At 45.3% G+C, this 13,213-nt stretch overlaps 1 protein-coding gene across 2 annotated transcripts in view; it reads left to right on the top strand.

The window, feature by feature from the left end:
- Nucleotides 1-13,213, top strand: part of LOC119172268 (uncharacterized) — a 40,870-nt gene that overhangs the window by 13,407 nt on the left and 14,250 nt on the right. For both annotated transcript variants that reach the window (XM_075884426.1, XM_037423313.2), the window contains exons 2-4: nt 6,419-6,494; nt 7,659-7,871; nt 11,450-11,627. In XM_075884426.1, the coding sequence (XP_075740541.1) occupies nt 6,419-6,494; nt 7,659-7,871; nt 11,450-11,627 (467 nt within the window). The remainder of the gene's footprint in view (nt 1-6,418; nt 6,495-7,658; nt 7,872-11,449; nt 11,628-13,213) is intronic.

Here is a 13,213-nt window from a genome sequence, read left to right as displayed (position 1 = left end):
TGCGGTGCATGCCTCTTTATGATGACGATAGCTCTCTGATAGGCCACATGAATTTCTGTGGCGCATACGTGTTTGTCAGGCTAACCGTTGCCTTCTACATTTCTAGTGGAGCAATGGTGCGTGAGATCTACGCAATTTCTGTGGCGCAGACAATCATGATGATCATGAAGACTTTTTTTTACGGGGTCAACAAAAAGGAATTTGCCTAATACTTTCGCTCTTAAAATTTGGAAGCAACTTTTAGATCAAACGAAATGTAATCGTGTGGATGACAGTGTAAGAAGCGCTTCTATTTTCTGTATTTCGGTGCTGCTGAAAACTCTGTGAGAAAATTGACGTAAATTGGGCCACATACATTAGTAATAACTCTCTCACTTTCTCGACGCGCAATTAAGGGTTGACCGGAATCCATTATTTATTGTCATTAATTTTCTTCCGTACTATGCGCAAGTGTGCCCACTGGGTTTATATTTTGAGTGATATTCATGTTTTTTAGTGCCTGCAAAACTGGCGATCCACCATTGTGTGACAGATGTGGTGAAGCATTAACAGTCCTTCACATTTTAATTCAGTGCAAACAATTGGACACTGTAAGAAAATAACACTTTCCATTACCCTACCGACAACATATACATTTACACCCTGCAATGTTCGCCGGTAGGGAACCACTTTTTAGTCACAAATAATTGTTAGCGTTTTTTAAAGAAATTCATAGTTTTCATATCATATACCCGGGCATCCCGTAGCATGACCTCTCCAGAGAGGTTTTTGCTGCGGCGATTACACAAGGAAGCACGTGCCTCACGGCCCTTGGACGCAAGGGTATGAACGTGTGAGGCACTTGTGCTAATGCCATACATATCCACCATCGTCTTTTATTATCACCAACTTTTGTCATCTATTCACACCACACACCTTTCACGGCATGGTCATGATTTTATACTTGTATGTTTTTACCCGCCTTACCGCGAGGAATTTTATGGCCCTTATACAGCCGCTAATCACAATCATCGTCCACATTCCATGTCCCATGAACTGACGCTCTTTGGCCATCAAATGGCCCTTGCGCCAAAAACACCATATATCATCAGTGCCTGTCACAGAACGAGCACTAAAAATAGGCGCGCCGCCAAATTCTTGCGATAACGGGCGGAAGAAACGCCACGAAGTCAAAAAAAAAGAAAACAAACATCCAAGGCTCCCCGGGCGCGCGCTCTCCCCGCAGAAGCGTGGCTTCGCCGACGAACCTCCTCACCCCACAGCGGTGGCCGGGCAAGCACTGGAACGTTCCAGAAGGAAATGGGCGTGTATGCCGGGTTGACTCATCTGTCGGGGACGGCCCCCGTACAGTCTCGCGCCTCTCCCCAGCCTTCGCTGCGTATCGCGCCGACGAAATGGCGAGAACTTTCTAGAATGTGGCGCGGAAGGTATTTAATCGAGCGGCCGAGACGAGAGAGCAGGAGAAGACGGAAGTTGCGCCAGAGTGCGAAGGGATCCCGCCGTGTAGTCGGCGAAGGTTTGTCCGTAGGGACGAAGCAGGAGATGAAGAGGATTTCCACCTGAGGGGTGAAAGCCCGAGCTACAGGCAAGAGAGTGTGTTTACCGCTATCGAGCGAAGACGCGTGGCGACAGCTGCGTGTGTGAAGCCGACGTGTTCGGGCGAACAAGTTTGAAGCTTGGAGAGTGGCCAATTGAAGGCGCGAGCTTTCCTGGAAGAGAAACTTCGAGGGCGCGGAACGACAACAACGCCGGACTTTGAGTGAGTGATTCTCGTAAGAGTATCATCCAGACTTTTGTTCCAAGAACTTTGGACTGGATAGGTTTCTATCTCATTAGTCTTTAAGTGTCTTGGTTGTTCAATGCATGCGACTGCATTGTAGAGCGTATCGTTCATTGTCTGTGTCCGTTGTTTTGAGTGTGGCTGATTGTACTGTATAGTACGTTGTTTGTTTGGTGACGTATTGTATGTAACTATTGTGGAGCGTACATTCTTGTGTATTGTTTTTTGATCTGCCATTATTGAGAATATAATATTTGTTTTGTTTATCAACTCTCGGCTCTGACTTGTTCTTTGGGCCACAGCCGGCGTCCGCTGGCGCGCCAAAAAGGACCACTTCTAAATTGTCCACGCTTTCGTGGTGCCGTTCGGGGGGCCAATACTTCGGCCCTTGGAATTAGCCCGGCGATCGCCTCCCTAATAAACGGGACCTGGTGTGACAATTAATCTGGCGTCCGCGACAGGACCTTTTGGTGCACAGTGTGTCCAAAGAAGTGAGAAAGAGCCTCGAGTTGTTGATAGTGCTATCGGAACGATTTTGTGTGTTGTTCAGTGTTCTCGTTAACGAGTGCAGGGGAGTGTTTCGATAGACTGATTTAGGCAGATACTTTTTGCACGCGGCAAGGTTTTATTTGCGAGTTACGAGACACAATGGATTTCGAAAAGTTAGTCGCTCTTGGTGAGAAGATGGGTCTTTCTGGCGCCGAACTACGGAAGTGGGTCACCCAGAAGGAAAAAGAAGAAAAAGAGAGAGCCAAGGAAGAAAAAGCAGCTGAGTTGGAGCGAGAGAGGTTGGCAGCTGAAAGGGCGAAAGAAGAAAGAGAGGCAAAGGAGCGACAGCTGAAAGAAGAAAGAGAGCAGCAGTTGAAGTTGGAGCTGGAGAGAGAAAAGCTGGCCGCTGAGAGGGCGAGAGAAGAAAGAGAGGCAAAGGAGCGACAGCTGAAAGAAGAAAGAGAGCAGCAATTAAAGTTGGAGTTGGAGAGAGAAAAATTGGCAGCCGAAAGGGCGAGAGAAGAAAGAGAAGCGGAGATGGCTGAAAGGGAACGGCAGCGGCAGCACGATATGGAACTCGAGCGGCTCCGGTTGCAACAGCGAAGTGAAACTCCCGTCCAACCTAGAGTTGAAAGCAGCGAACGGGAAGATCATGGCTTCCGCTTGAACCCAAGCAAGCTGCTCGTGGCGTTTGATGAAAAAAAGGACGACCTTGACGCGTACCGTCACCGATTCGAGACGATTGCGAAGAGCCAGAATTGGCCGGAACACCAATGGGCAACTGCTTTGAGTACTTGCTTGAGTGGTGAAGCGCTCAGTGTGTACGGTAGGCTGACGCCGACCGATGCAGCCAGCTATGCAAGGGTGAAAGCTGCTTTGCTGAAGCGATTTAGATTTACTGTAGGAGGTTTCCGGGACAGATTTCGGACAGGAAAGCCAGCTGATGGTGAGACGGCTACGCAGTATGCCGCCCGACTTTGCCATTATTTCGACAGATGGATTGAACTTTCAGGGACAGCGCAGGAGTACGATGAACTTAGAGAACTCCTAATTAGAGAACAATTTCTTACTAGTTGCCACCCAAGCCTGTCGCTGTACTTGAAAGAGAGGAAGGCTGAGTCACTTGAAGGAATGCTTGAATTGGCTGATCAATTCTTGGAAGCGCAAGGTGGAACTAATTTGGCCAAGGTCAAGAAAGAGTGTCCCGAGGATTCGAAGAAATTGGCTCCCGAAGAAAAGAAGCGTACACCCGAGAGCATTACGCGATGTTTTCTGTGCAACCGAGTGGGTCATCGCGCGAAAAACTGTCGAACGATCTTTACGAGCCCTACAGCAGTAAAATGTTTCAAGTGTGGTCAGACTGGGCACAAAGCAGACGCTTGTCGGAACGGAGTGAGTCAAACTCACCAGGTATCCTGTGTGCAAGTGGCACCGAAATCTGATAATAATGCCGTCACCGATGGATTCGTAGAGTTGAAGAATGGGGAGAAAATTCCTATTGTGGGTGCTGTAATGTAAAAACAGCCAACCGGTGCTGCGAAGGGAATGCCAACGCTGCCTGGAAAAGTTGCGGACAAAAAGATTACGGTGTTAAGAGATACCGGCAGCTCCACTGTTATCGTGCGGAGAAATCTGGTACGGGAAAGCGAGTTAACAGGCAAAACGAAGCCGGTTTGCCTAATTGACCGTACGGTCCGGATGCTTCCCGAAGCAGAAATTGAGGTGGAAACCCCGTACTTCAGCGGGAAGATTACCGCTCTATGTATGACGACCCCCCTTTACGACCTTGTCATCGGAAACATCGACGGGGCGCGAGGACCGAATGATCCGGAATGTTTGGGAGAAGACCCTAAGATAGAGTCCTCGCCAACCCAACGACCGCGAGATACAAGGGAGGAGCCGCCCGTGACGGATCTCACTAGAGCCCAAGGTGAAGCCGCGGTACAAGAGACCGTAAATGAGAAGATGATCGTGTTGAATGAGTTCACGGGCCGAGCAACTGGACTTACGTCGGCACGGCCTCAACCGACCGACAGTGTAAAGGTGACGGAGTCGGCCAGCCGGGCCAAATGTCGATACATGAACAAGCTGGTAAATAAACAGACAGGACCCATCGAATGTTATGACCCGTTAACGGTGTCGGAAGTGACAACGGTGGCTGAGACACCGCCTCAGATATCGTCGTTGGAAAGGGCCCGCCGAAAAAGAACGTGGAAACACAAGAAGAGATCGAGCAAGCACCGCAAGCAAGGGCGCAAGCGCCGCTCGAAATGCACAGGATAGGTGTTGAGGTGGAATCGGAATGTGTTTGGCAGGGCTGAGTGCCTTATGTTGTGTTAATGTTCTTGTTGTCCTGTGTCGCACCTGTATGTTGAGTGAGTCAAAATGTTTGTTTCAGTGATGTGATGTATAGTAATTATGTGAGTATAGTAATTGTTGTAATGAAAGAACTTTGTACCTTTGTATTGTTTGGAATGTGTGATGAAGTGTTGTAGTCATGAACCTGTGGCTATATTTCATATGTCGTGGAATTGAATTACAATGTACAGTTGTATCGAGGATCTATTGTGAATGTGAAGTGTCATGAGCGACGGTTTGTGTTACAGTCTTTCAGAGTATGTGTTGACTGTTCGCGCTCGTTTGTGTGGTTTGGAATATTATTAGATAATATTCTTAAAGTGGGGGGCAGTGTCACAGAACGAGCGCTAAAAATGGGCGCGCCGCGAAATTCTTGCGATAACGGGCGGAAGAAACGCCGCGAGGTCAAAAGAAAAAAAAAGAAAACAAACATCCAAGGCTCCCCGGGCGCGCGCTCTCCCCGCAGAAGCGTGGCTTCGCCGACGAACCTCCTCACCCCACAGCGGCGGCCGGGCAAGCAGTGGAACGTTCCAGAAGGAAATGGGCGTGTATGCCGGGTTGACTCATCTGTCGGGGACGGCCCCCGTACAGTCTCACGCCTCTCCCCAGCCTTCGCTGCGTATCGCGCCGACGAAATGGCGAGAACTTTCTAGAATGTGGCGCGGAAGGTATTTAATCGAGCGTCCGAGACGAGAGAGCAGGAGAAGACGGAAGTTGCGCCAGAGTGCGAAGGGATCCCGCCGTGTAGTCGGCGAAGGTTTGTCCGTAGGGACGAAGCAGGAGATGAAGAGGATTTCCACCTGAGGGGTGAAAGCCCGAGCTACAGGCAAGAGAGTGTGTTTACCGCTATCGAGCGAAGACGCGTGGCGACAGCTGCGTGTGTGAAGCCGACGTGTTCGGGCGAAGAAGTTTGAAGCTTGGAGAGTGGCCAATTGAAGGCGCGAGCTTTCCTGGAAGAGAAACTTCGAGGGCGCGGAACGACAACAACGCCGGACTTTGAGTAAGTGATTCTCGTAAGAGTATCATCCAGACTTTTGTTCCAAGAACTTTGGACTGAATAGGTTTTCTATCTCTTTAGTCTTTAAGTGTCTTGGTTGTTCAATGCATGCGACTGCATTGTAGAGCGTATCGTTCGTTGTCTGTGTCCGTTGTTTTGAGTGTGGCTGATTGTACTGTATAGTACGTTGTTTGTTTGGTGACGTATTGTATGTAACTATTGTGGAGCGTACATTCTTGTGTATTGTTTTTTGATCTGCCATTATTGAGAACATAATATTTGTTTTGTTTATCAACTCTCGGCTCTGACTTGTTCTTTGGGCCACAGCCGGCGTCCGCTGGCGCGCCAAAAAGGACCACTTCTAAATTGTCCACGCTTTCGTGGTGCGGTTCGGGGGGCCAATACTTCGGCCCTTGGAATTAGCCCGGCGATCGCCTCCCTAATAAACGGGACCTGGTGTGACAGTGCCTGCAAAACTACATTAAAAATTATGTTCACTATCAAATAACTAGGTTCTGGCCAACCGTGCCTAAACTAATTTATTTTTGTAAAAGGTTATTACTTAGAGCAGCACAAAAGATTAATGCGCCTGCGTTTTCCTGCAAACAATCAGACGGTAATGTTCTGAGTTTGTACATTCGCTGGAAAATACAAATTGTGCCATTTCATACAGGACTGCACAGGACTTTACATATTTACTCTGGTGTCATTGTTGTAGCCTCTATAAGATATATCTGTGGCTAACTGAGAGCCCCCTAAATGAGTTGTGCTTACGTGTATCTTTCTGTATGCAGCGGTGACGAGCCGGCAGACAAACGCAAACGGCCACTGCGGTTCTCGGGCCAGCAGGACATCCAACTTCTCCAGGAAGTGAGCACTAACCACATCTTCCTCTTTATCTACACAAGCATTAACGCTCGTCTATAACGAACGCATTCATTGTTTTGGTTAACTGCTGTTAACTCAATTTCACAGTTGCTATTGTCAAAAGTGTAAGTTGTGCAATTATATAAATATACAGCCTATTTTTATTTCTCCATACAACGGGGCAAGAAACTGCCTTGGAGTAATTAGCCTGTTTTCTATGGCGGAGTGGCAGCTACTTCCTTGGCTTATTGTCTGTTCTGTTGTATTATGCCGTAGTTACAGTGAAAAAAGACAGTATGGTTAGTCTGGAAGGAAAGTGGCATATATAAAAAAAGGAATTTGCGCTTTACACTCATTAATTAAGGGTTTCGCATCTAAATGTGTGAATAAAATGGAAAGTTAGGCATTTCAGTCGTTTTACTGACGGCTTTCGGTAACTGCTTTGTGAATGCGTAAAACAATATGATCGCCTGCAGCGCACATATTCCTTCAAGTATGCGGAGTACCTAAAGTAACTACGAAGGCGTTTTCATAGCCTAGCGTAATGTATGATCCAGCTGGTGGTGCTCGAAAGCGGTCGATCATCTATATACACTTAAAACCATGCGACCTGGTGTTTCTGTAGCATGCGGTAGAAAACGTTATTCAGGAGCAACCCTGACAGGACAGTGTGCAGATGTGCGTGAGGAGAGGGGGTGGCTAGGTTTTTGTTCTTTATTCGCTTTATTTCATAAAACTGTTCCGTCGGTACGCTTGCCTCCTGATTGTGATGCAACACATACTTCCCAAAATTCATACATCATTCGTGTGGTGGCGAATGGCTTCAAACGGCGTAACTTTGTGTTTTTTGATTATGACAACAGGGAATGGACCAGTGCTTGATCATTTTGTTGAAGTAGCTCCGACTATGGTTTTTGAAATCCCGAGGCAATACAGGGAGCTATCAAAGATGCTGTTAGAATCCATAATGTATTTTGCCCAGCTCGGGTTCTTTAGCATGCACCGCAATCTTGGAGCGCCGAGTGTCGTTTGCACTCCGCCTCCTAGTGAATCGCTTCTTTAAATCTGAAATCATACCAGCGATATTGGAAATTGAAGAATCCACCACGCAGCGCTGCACTGTCATGTCGAAGCGGTGAATGAGATAATCGATTTGTTGCCGAGCAGGTCGTGAGCCTCAACCCGTTCAAGGACACTCCACCAACTACGGCTTGGGCGGCGATATCGCGCAACCTGGATAGCGTGCTCAAAATCAGCTCTCGCCGGTGCCGTGAGCGCACCATCCTCATGTTGGACCAGTACATCAAGGGAGACCTCGCAAGCCTGCAGCGCTTTTGCACCAAGGACGAGCTTGCCGTCAAAGAGCAACTGCTGCATCAGGTGGGTCCTCGATTCGCTTTCTCAAGGAACAACGAATGTATATACGCAGTGGTGGAACCAGAGGGGGGTGGTAGGGACGATCGCCTCCTCCCTCAAAGCCTGTGTCATCAACGCCCCCCTCTCTCTCTTCATGCTTCTCATCCACCTCCTATCACCAATCAGAACAGTTGAGTGAAACCACCGTGAGCCCACATCATGAGTATTTATGCTATGACGGGGTTTTATTGTGACTAGAAACAAAAGAGTAGGATCTCTTTCCCTCCGGTGTTTCTTAGAGTGACTGCTCGTCCCTTAGTGAGGTGCTGAATGCACCCGTGGGTAGACATCATTTATTGCGGCATTGTCCGTGAATGTGCTTGATGTACAACGGCTGAATGACCTAATAATTACCATAATATCTTGGGCTCAACGTCTCAAGTCCCGGACGTCACTATAAGAGTCGCCGTAGTGGAGGAATCGGAAACTTCGATTAGCTGGGGTTTAACGTGCGCCTAAATTAGGGCACATGGGCCTCAACCATTCACGCATGCATCGCAAATGCTGCTTCCATGGCCGGGATTTGATTCCGTGGCCTGCAGGTCAGCAGTGCAGTATCACAACCACTATACCATCATGGCAGGAGAGAAACGAACGAAGAAGAGAGCACTTCAACATTTTACGATCTCGGCATGCTGCGCTTATTGAGAGGTGGACTTTAAAGGCGCCACACTGGAGATTACAATTTGTAGATCATACTTATGGAGACGGTATGCCGCTAAATAAAGGAAGAGTCCTTCGACCCTTTTTTGTTAATTTCAACTTGCCACGAGTAAAACTCTCGCTAAGGAGACACGCAAACTCTTTTTGGAGATCGTCGTACTCTTTTCCGGGAGTCATGGGACACAATATATTGTTAACGTGTCTCTTTGAATGAAGTCATATACGTGGCAAGTCAGAAGTCACCGAATATATAGTAACACACTTCTTTTTTATTTTCAGGGTGGTCACTTACGAAGTACTAATGTTATGGAAGGTTTCTTATTGCCAATGCTCTTTGCAGGATCTCGTTAAAAACGTACCGGTCTAATTAAAGTCATTCGTGTCAGGTCAAGCAAAATTGGTTTTCTTGCTTCTTTAGAGTTTTGTTTTCTGAGAACCTTGCCTGTATCTCATAAGGATTATAACTTGGTTTCGAAACTGCAAATTGCTAGCACATGTCGCTCACTCACGGACGCCTGAAACTTTTTTTTTTACTTAAGTATGGATTGAGTCAGAATCAGAATGGGGCCGAATGAAAACTGGAATGCATCTGTTTCCTTTATCATTGCAAAAAAAATTAATAAAATAACTGGACTTTGGTGTTCCCATTGTAATGTAAAGGGAGCGGCATGTGTAGTCGAAACATCACTTATCGCCCTAGGTACGCGGTATGAGGTGTATGACGTAAAATGTAGTTATGAGGGTGTCGTCGACAGTAGCAATTGTTGGGGTTTTATACGCTCCCAAACCACGATATGATTACAAGGGATGCCGTAACGAATAGCTAAGGAAATTCCTGGGTGCACGTTAAAGAACCCCAGGTGGTCTAAATTTCCGGGGCCCTCCACTACGGCGTCTTTCATAATCATATGGTGGTTTTGGGACGTTAAACCCCACATATCAATCAAAGCTCCGGAAATTCCGATCACACGAGGCTCTTAACGAGCGCGCAAATATAACTACACGGGCCTCTAGCATGTCACCTCCATCAAAATGTGGCCAGATCCCGTGACTTTTGGCTCACCAGTTTACAGCCACAGCTATCAGACCACTGCAGTCGCTGTCAACATAAACGAGTCGAAAACATGGCAATTCATGAGTATACGACATGCGAATGAATAGGAAGTCCTATATGCTCTTTGGTTGAAGAAGGACAATTCATGCAGACTCCAAAACTAAAGCTTCTTGGTTGACTAAAAAATTGTTCTGATCGAAGATTCCCACTAGGGAACAATTCTTTATTGGTGAAGTTGCTCTACTATCTGAATTGACCAAGATATTAGTAAGTCGGACCGTGAGAGGGAATTGGTGTATCATTCGGAGCACTGGAACACTAAATATTCAAAAAAAAATTGTGCGAAACTCGCAAGCTGTAAAAGAGCAAGTAACAAATTTAACTACGGTGTTTAGAAAAAGCGTGAAATCATTTCAAGTACTTGGTACTCTACAATGAGAGAGTAACAGTCAATGAATGACGCAGCAAAAAGCTACAAACTGTATCGTTTTTCTTCTTAGCTTAGTACCAGATGTACATAGATGTCGGTTGACCCTCTTAAAAGCCCAAGTTTATGCTTTGATGTCTGAGTACAAAAACTACACAAACCTAGAAAATGCAGTCATAGGCTTGAATCTTCAAAACAAGACAGCCAATGCTGTAAAATCTTTACTAAAAAATAGTCAAGAAAATTTGGAAGTACGAACACTCAAAAACAAAATAAAAAGCACGTATTTTTCTTTCATACAAATTTGTTCTGGTGATTTGATAGAGTTAAGACGCAATTTTAGATGACAATAAAGTAAATGTAGGCAGACACAATTTTATTTCCTGTGGTAAAAAATTGTCAACATTTTTAATTTTCGTTAAAAAACCCACTTCAAATACGTTTCAGCACGTTGTTGCTAACCTTCGTCCACTTGCTAATCTATGGCACGTGAGCTCATGGCAGTATAGAATCGTATTCACGAGTGTCCTAAACTGAAGGCATGTTTTACTGGTTTGATATTGAAACGCCTTGAGCTGAATTGTGAGTATCGCCACCTGTGCGTTCCTAATTGCGAAGGCTCCTATCGGACGACTTATTTTTACTAGGTACCTCGACAGTTGGATTCAAATGCGTGGAAGTGTCACTTGTGAGGGTGCCTTACACAAAAGCAATACATAACAACACGGACCTATTTGCTATGAAGAATAATCATATATGACCACTGTACTCCTAACAATGTTACAATAAAGGTTATACAGGACGTCCAAATTATATAGAGTGCCCCTGCTGCCCCCTAAAAAAAAGAGGAGTGGCGTTATGTGAAGCGACGCTATAATATACATATTGTTCCCAATGGAATGTAGTAGCTCCTAATAATTTGTTATTAACGACAATAATTGTGTTCATTAAGATATTTGTAACTGAAGAGTCTTCACCTAATTACAAAAATGTCTTTGAAGCATGTGTGCTCATGTTGAAACATCCACCTTTGCTACTTTCAGCAATGTACTAGTTGCGTGATCATTTTTCCTGTTAACAAAGAAAGCATGTGAAATACAAAAATAACATGCGACTAGACAAGCGCGCGGCTCGGAAAGAATCGGCCTCAAACAAGCTTACATTGCGATAGCCGGTAGCAGTGAAATAAATGTAGGAAGAAAAAAATACGATTCACATGCCACTTTCCGTTCGAAGAAATGTGCCGCCTTGTTTTTACAGTCAGGCTGTGATACCTCAATTCAGAACAGCCATCTGGCCTCGTTGTCAATGGAAGCAGTCGACAAGAAATATGAATGATGATAGCGACGTACAATCTCAGCGGAAACAATTTTACATTTCGGTATGGCCTTGGCATAGGTGCTGCAGCAATACGAGAGCGGCGCAGGGGGTTACAGCTCCCGCATCGGCTCTGGAGTCTCTACGGCGCCCCAAGCAGCTGCTGTCCAAGAAGACGACAACGAAGACTTTGACTTGTACCGGCCTCGCATCATTCTCCATGAAGACTCAACGCCCGAACACTCCGACAACCACGAACGTAAGCCGCCTAAAGCTATGTAACAGCGAAATCCAAGCAGTAATTGACTAAAAAATTAAAGTGGCACTACTACATTTTACTTACTTGACTCGCTTGGATATTACATATTGTTGTCTACTAAAAGGACTGAAAATGAATTCCTCAAGCGGAAAGAGAGTGCCATTACCATGGGTGTTATTTGATCTGATAACGCTTGACAAGTATTTCACAATTACTCGCTCCGGAATGATTGTGCAAGTTAGCATATTTATTTATTTATTTATTTATTTATTTATTCTTGGTGGCCTGGAAAGGCAGCTGCACTCCTCTTCTTCACCCCTCCTCATTTGGCGTAGCAGCTTGACAGCCGGTGTCTCGGAAAAATGCAAGCTCACATACAGAATCAGTGTAGCTTCTCTCAAGTTCCTTAATGTTGCCAGCTTAGACTATGCCTAAACAACCATCGTCAGCAGAGTTTTGTCTAATTATATTCCGTTATTCAAAATACCACTAAATGGCAAAATGACACTGCCAACCACGCTTGCTACTAGCATTCATGATTCGGAAACCTAGCCCATGAAAGAGAACATCTTTACCTCAAACTTCACCAATAAAATTTAGCTTGGTATAAAAGCAATAGTACAACAATATTTGCAGTGCATAGCATCCTAATAAAGCTGGTATGAGTTTGTGTACGCACATATGAAGTAATAGTAACTGAATATGTAATTTAAAGTGCAATTGTTTATTTCTTTTAAAGCAGATAGTCATTCACGGACGTATTTCTTCAAAGAAAAATATCCTAGTTCGAACATTTGGGATAAAGGTTGCACTCATATTAATAATTCCTTAAAGTTTTTAGTTTATCAATTATGTTGATGGTCTATGCACAGTAGTGCAACTGTATTTTTTCTTTCATTTGAATATCTGTGCTGTGAAATGAAAACATTCACACAAAAAATGCCTACGCCTTGCATGTTGATCTGGTTACATTTGAAGGTTCAAGTAATGACAATCAAGAAGCCTAAATTGGCGATTTAAAAGAATATCGCGTTTCACTGAGCCTGGTGGTTGTTTTTGACGTGTGGTGGTAATTTACTGTGGGTGCCCTTCGCTTTCGTCCTGTCCAAGTTATTTAGCACTAATTTAGGCAGACTCACATAATTGCTTTACAACAGGGGCTTTGGCAGAGAATTCATGTCCTACGAGATCAAGGCACCTGCCTCGTTGGTTGGTACATTCATAGTTCGCCATAGATAAGCATCGCTACGTACGTTTTCGCAACGCCTACGTGAACATGCACTCACCCTAATTTGATTCGCCACGTGGCATATCACCGTACTGAGAAGTTGAAGCTTCATATGAGTATTCTGTCCGTGTTATTAGCGGTATTCGCAGTATTGTGGGGCCAAACCAATGCACCATGCCACGCCAGAACATAAAGAAATAATCCAATTTGTAACAAGAGCAGTGTGTTCCTTTCAAACCATATTTAGGGTGAATAAAAAGAGGGTTGCAATAGGTTACATGGCATTTTTGCTGCAATTGGCGCACGCTTCATTAGCAATAGTAGATGGAACCTGATAACAGGAAACATGAGTAGCATT

This window comes from Rhipicephalus microplus, unplaced genomic scaffold (genome assembly GCF_043290135.1).
Source record: "Rhipicephalus microplus isolate Deutch F79 unplaced genomic scaffold, USDA_Rmic scaffold_32, whole genome shotgun sequence".
NCBI lineage: Eukaryota > Metazoa > Arthropoda > Arachnida > Ixodida > Ixodidae > Rhipicephalus > Rhipicephalus microplus.
The sequence above is the reverse complement of the archived record's forward strand: the minus strand, read 5'-3'. Positions and strand labels throughout refer to the sequence as shown.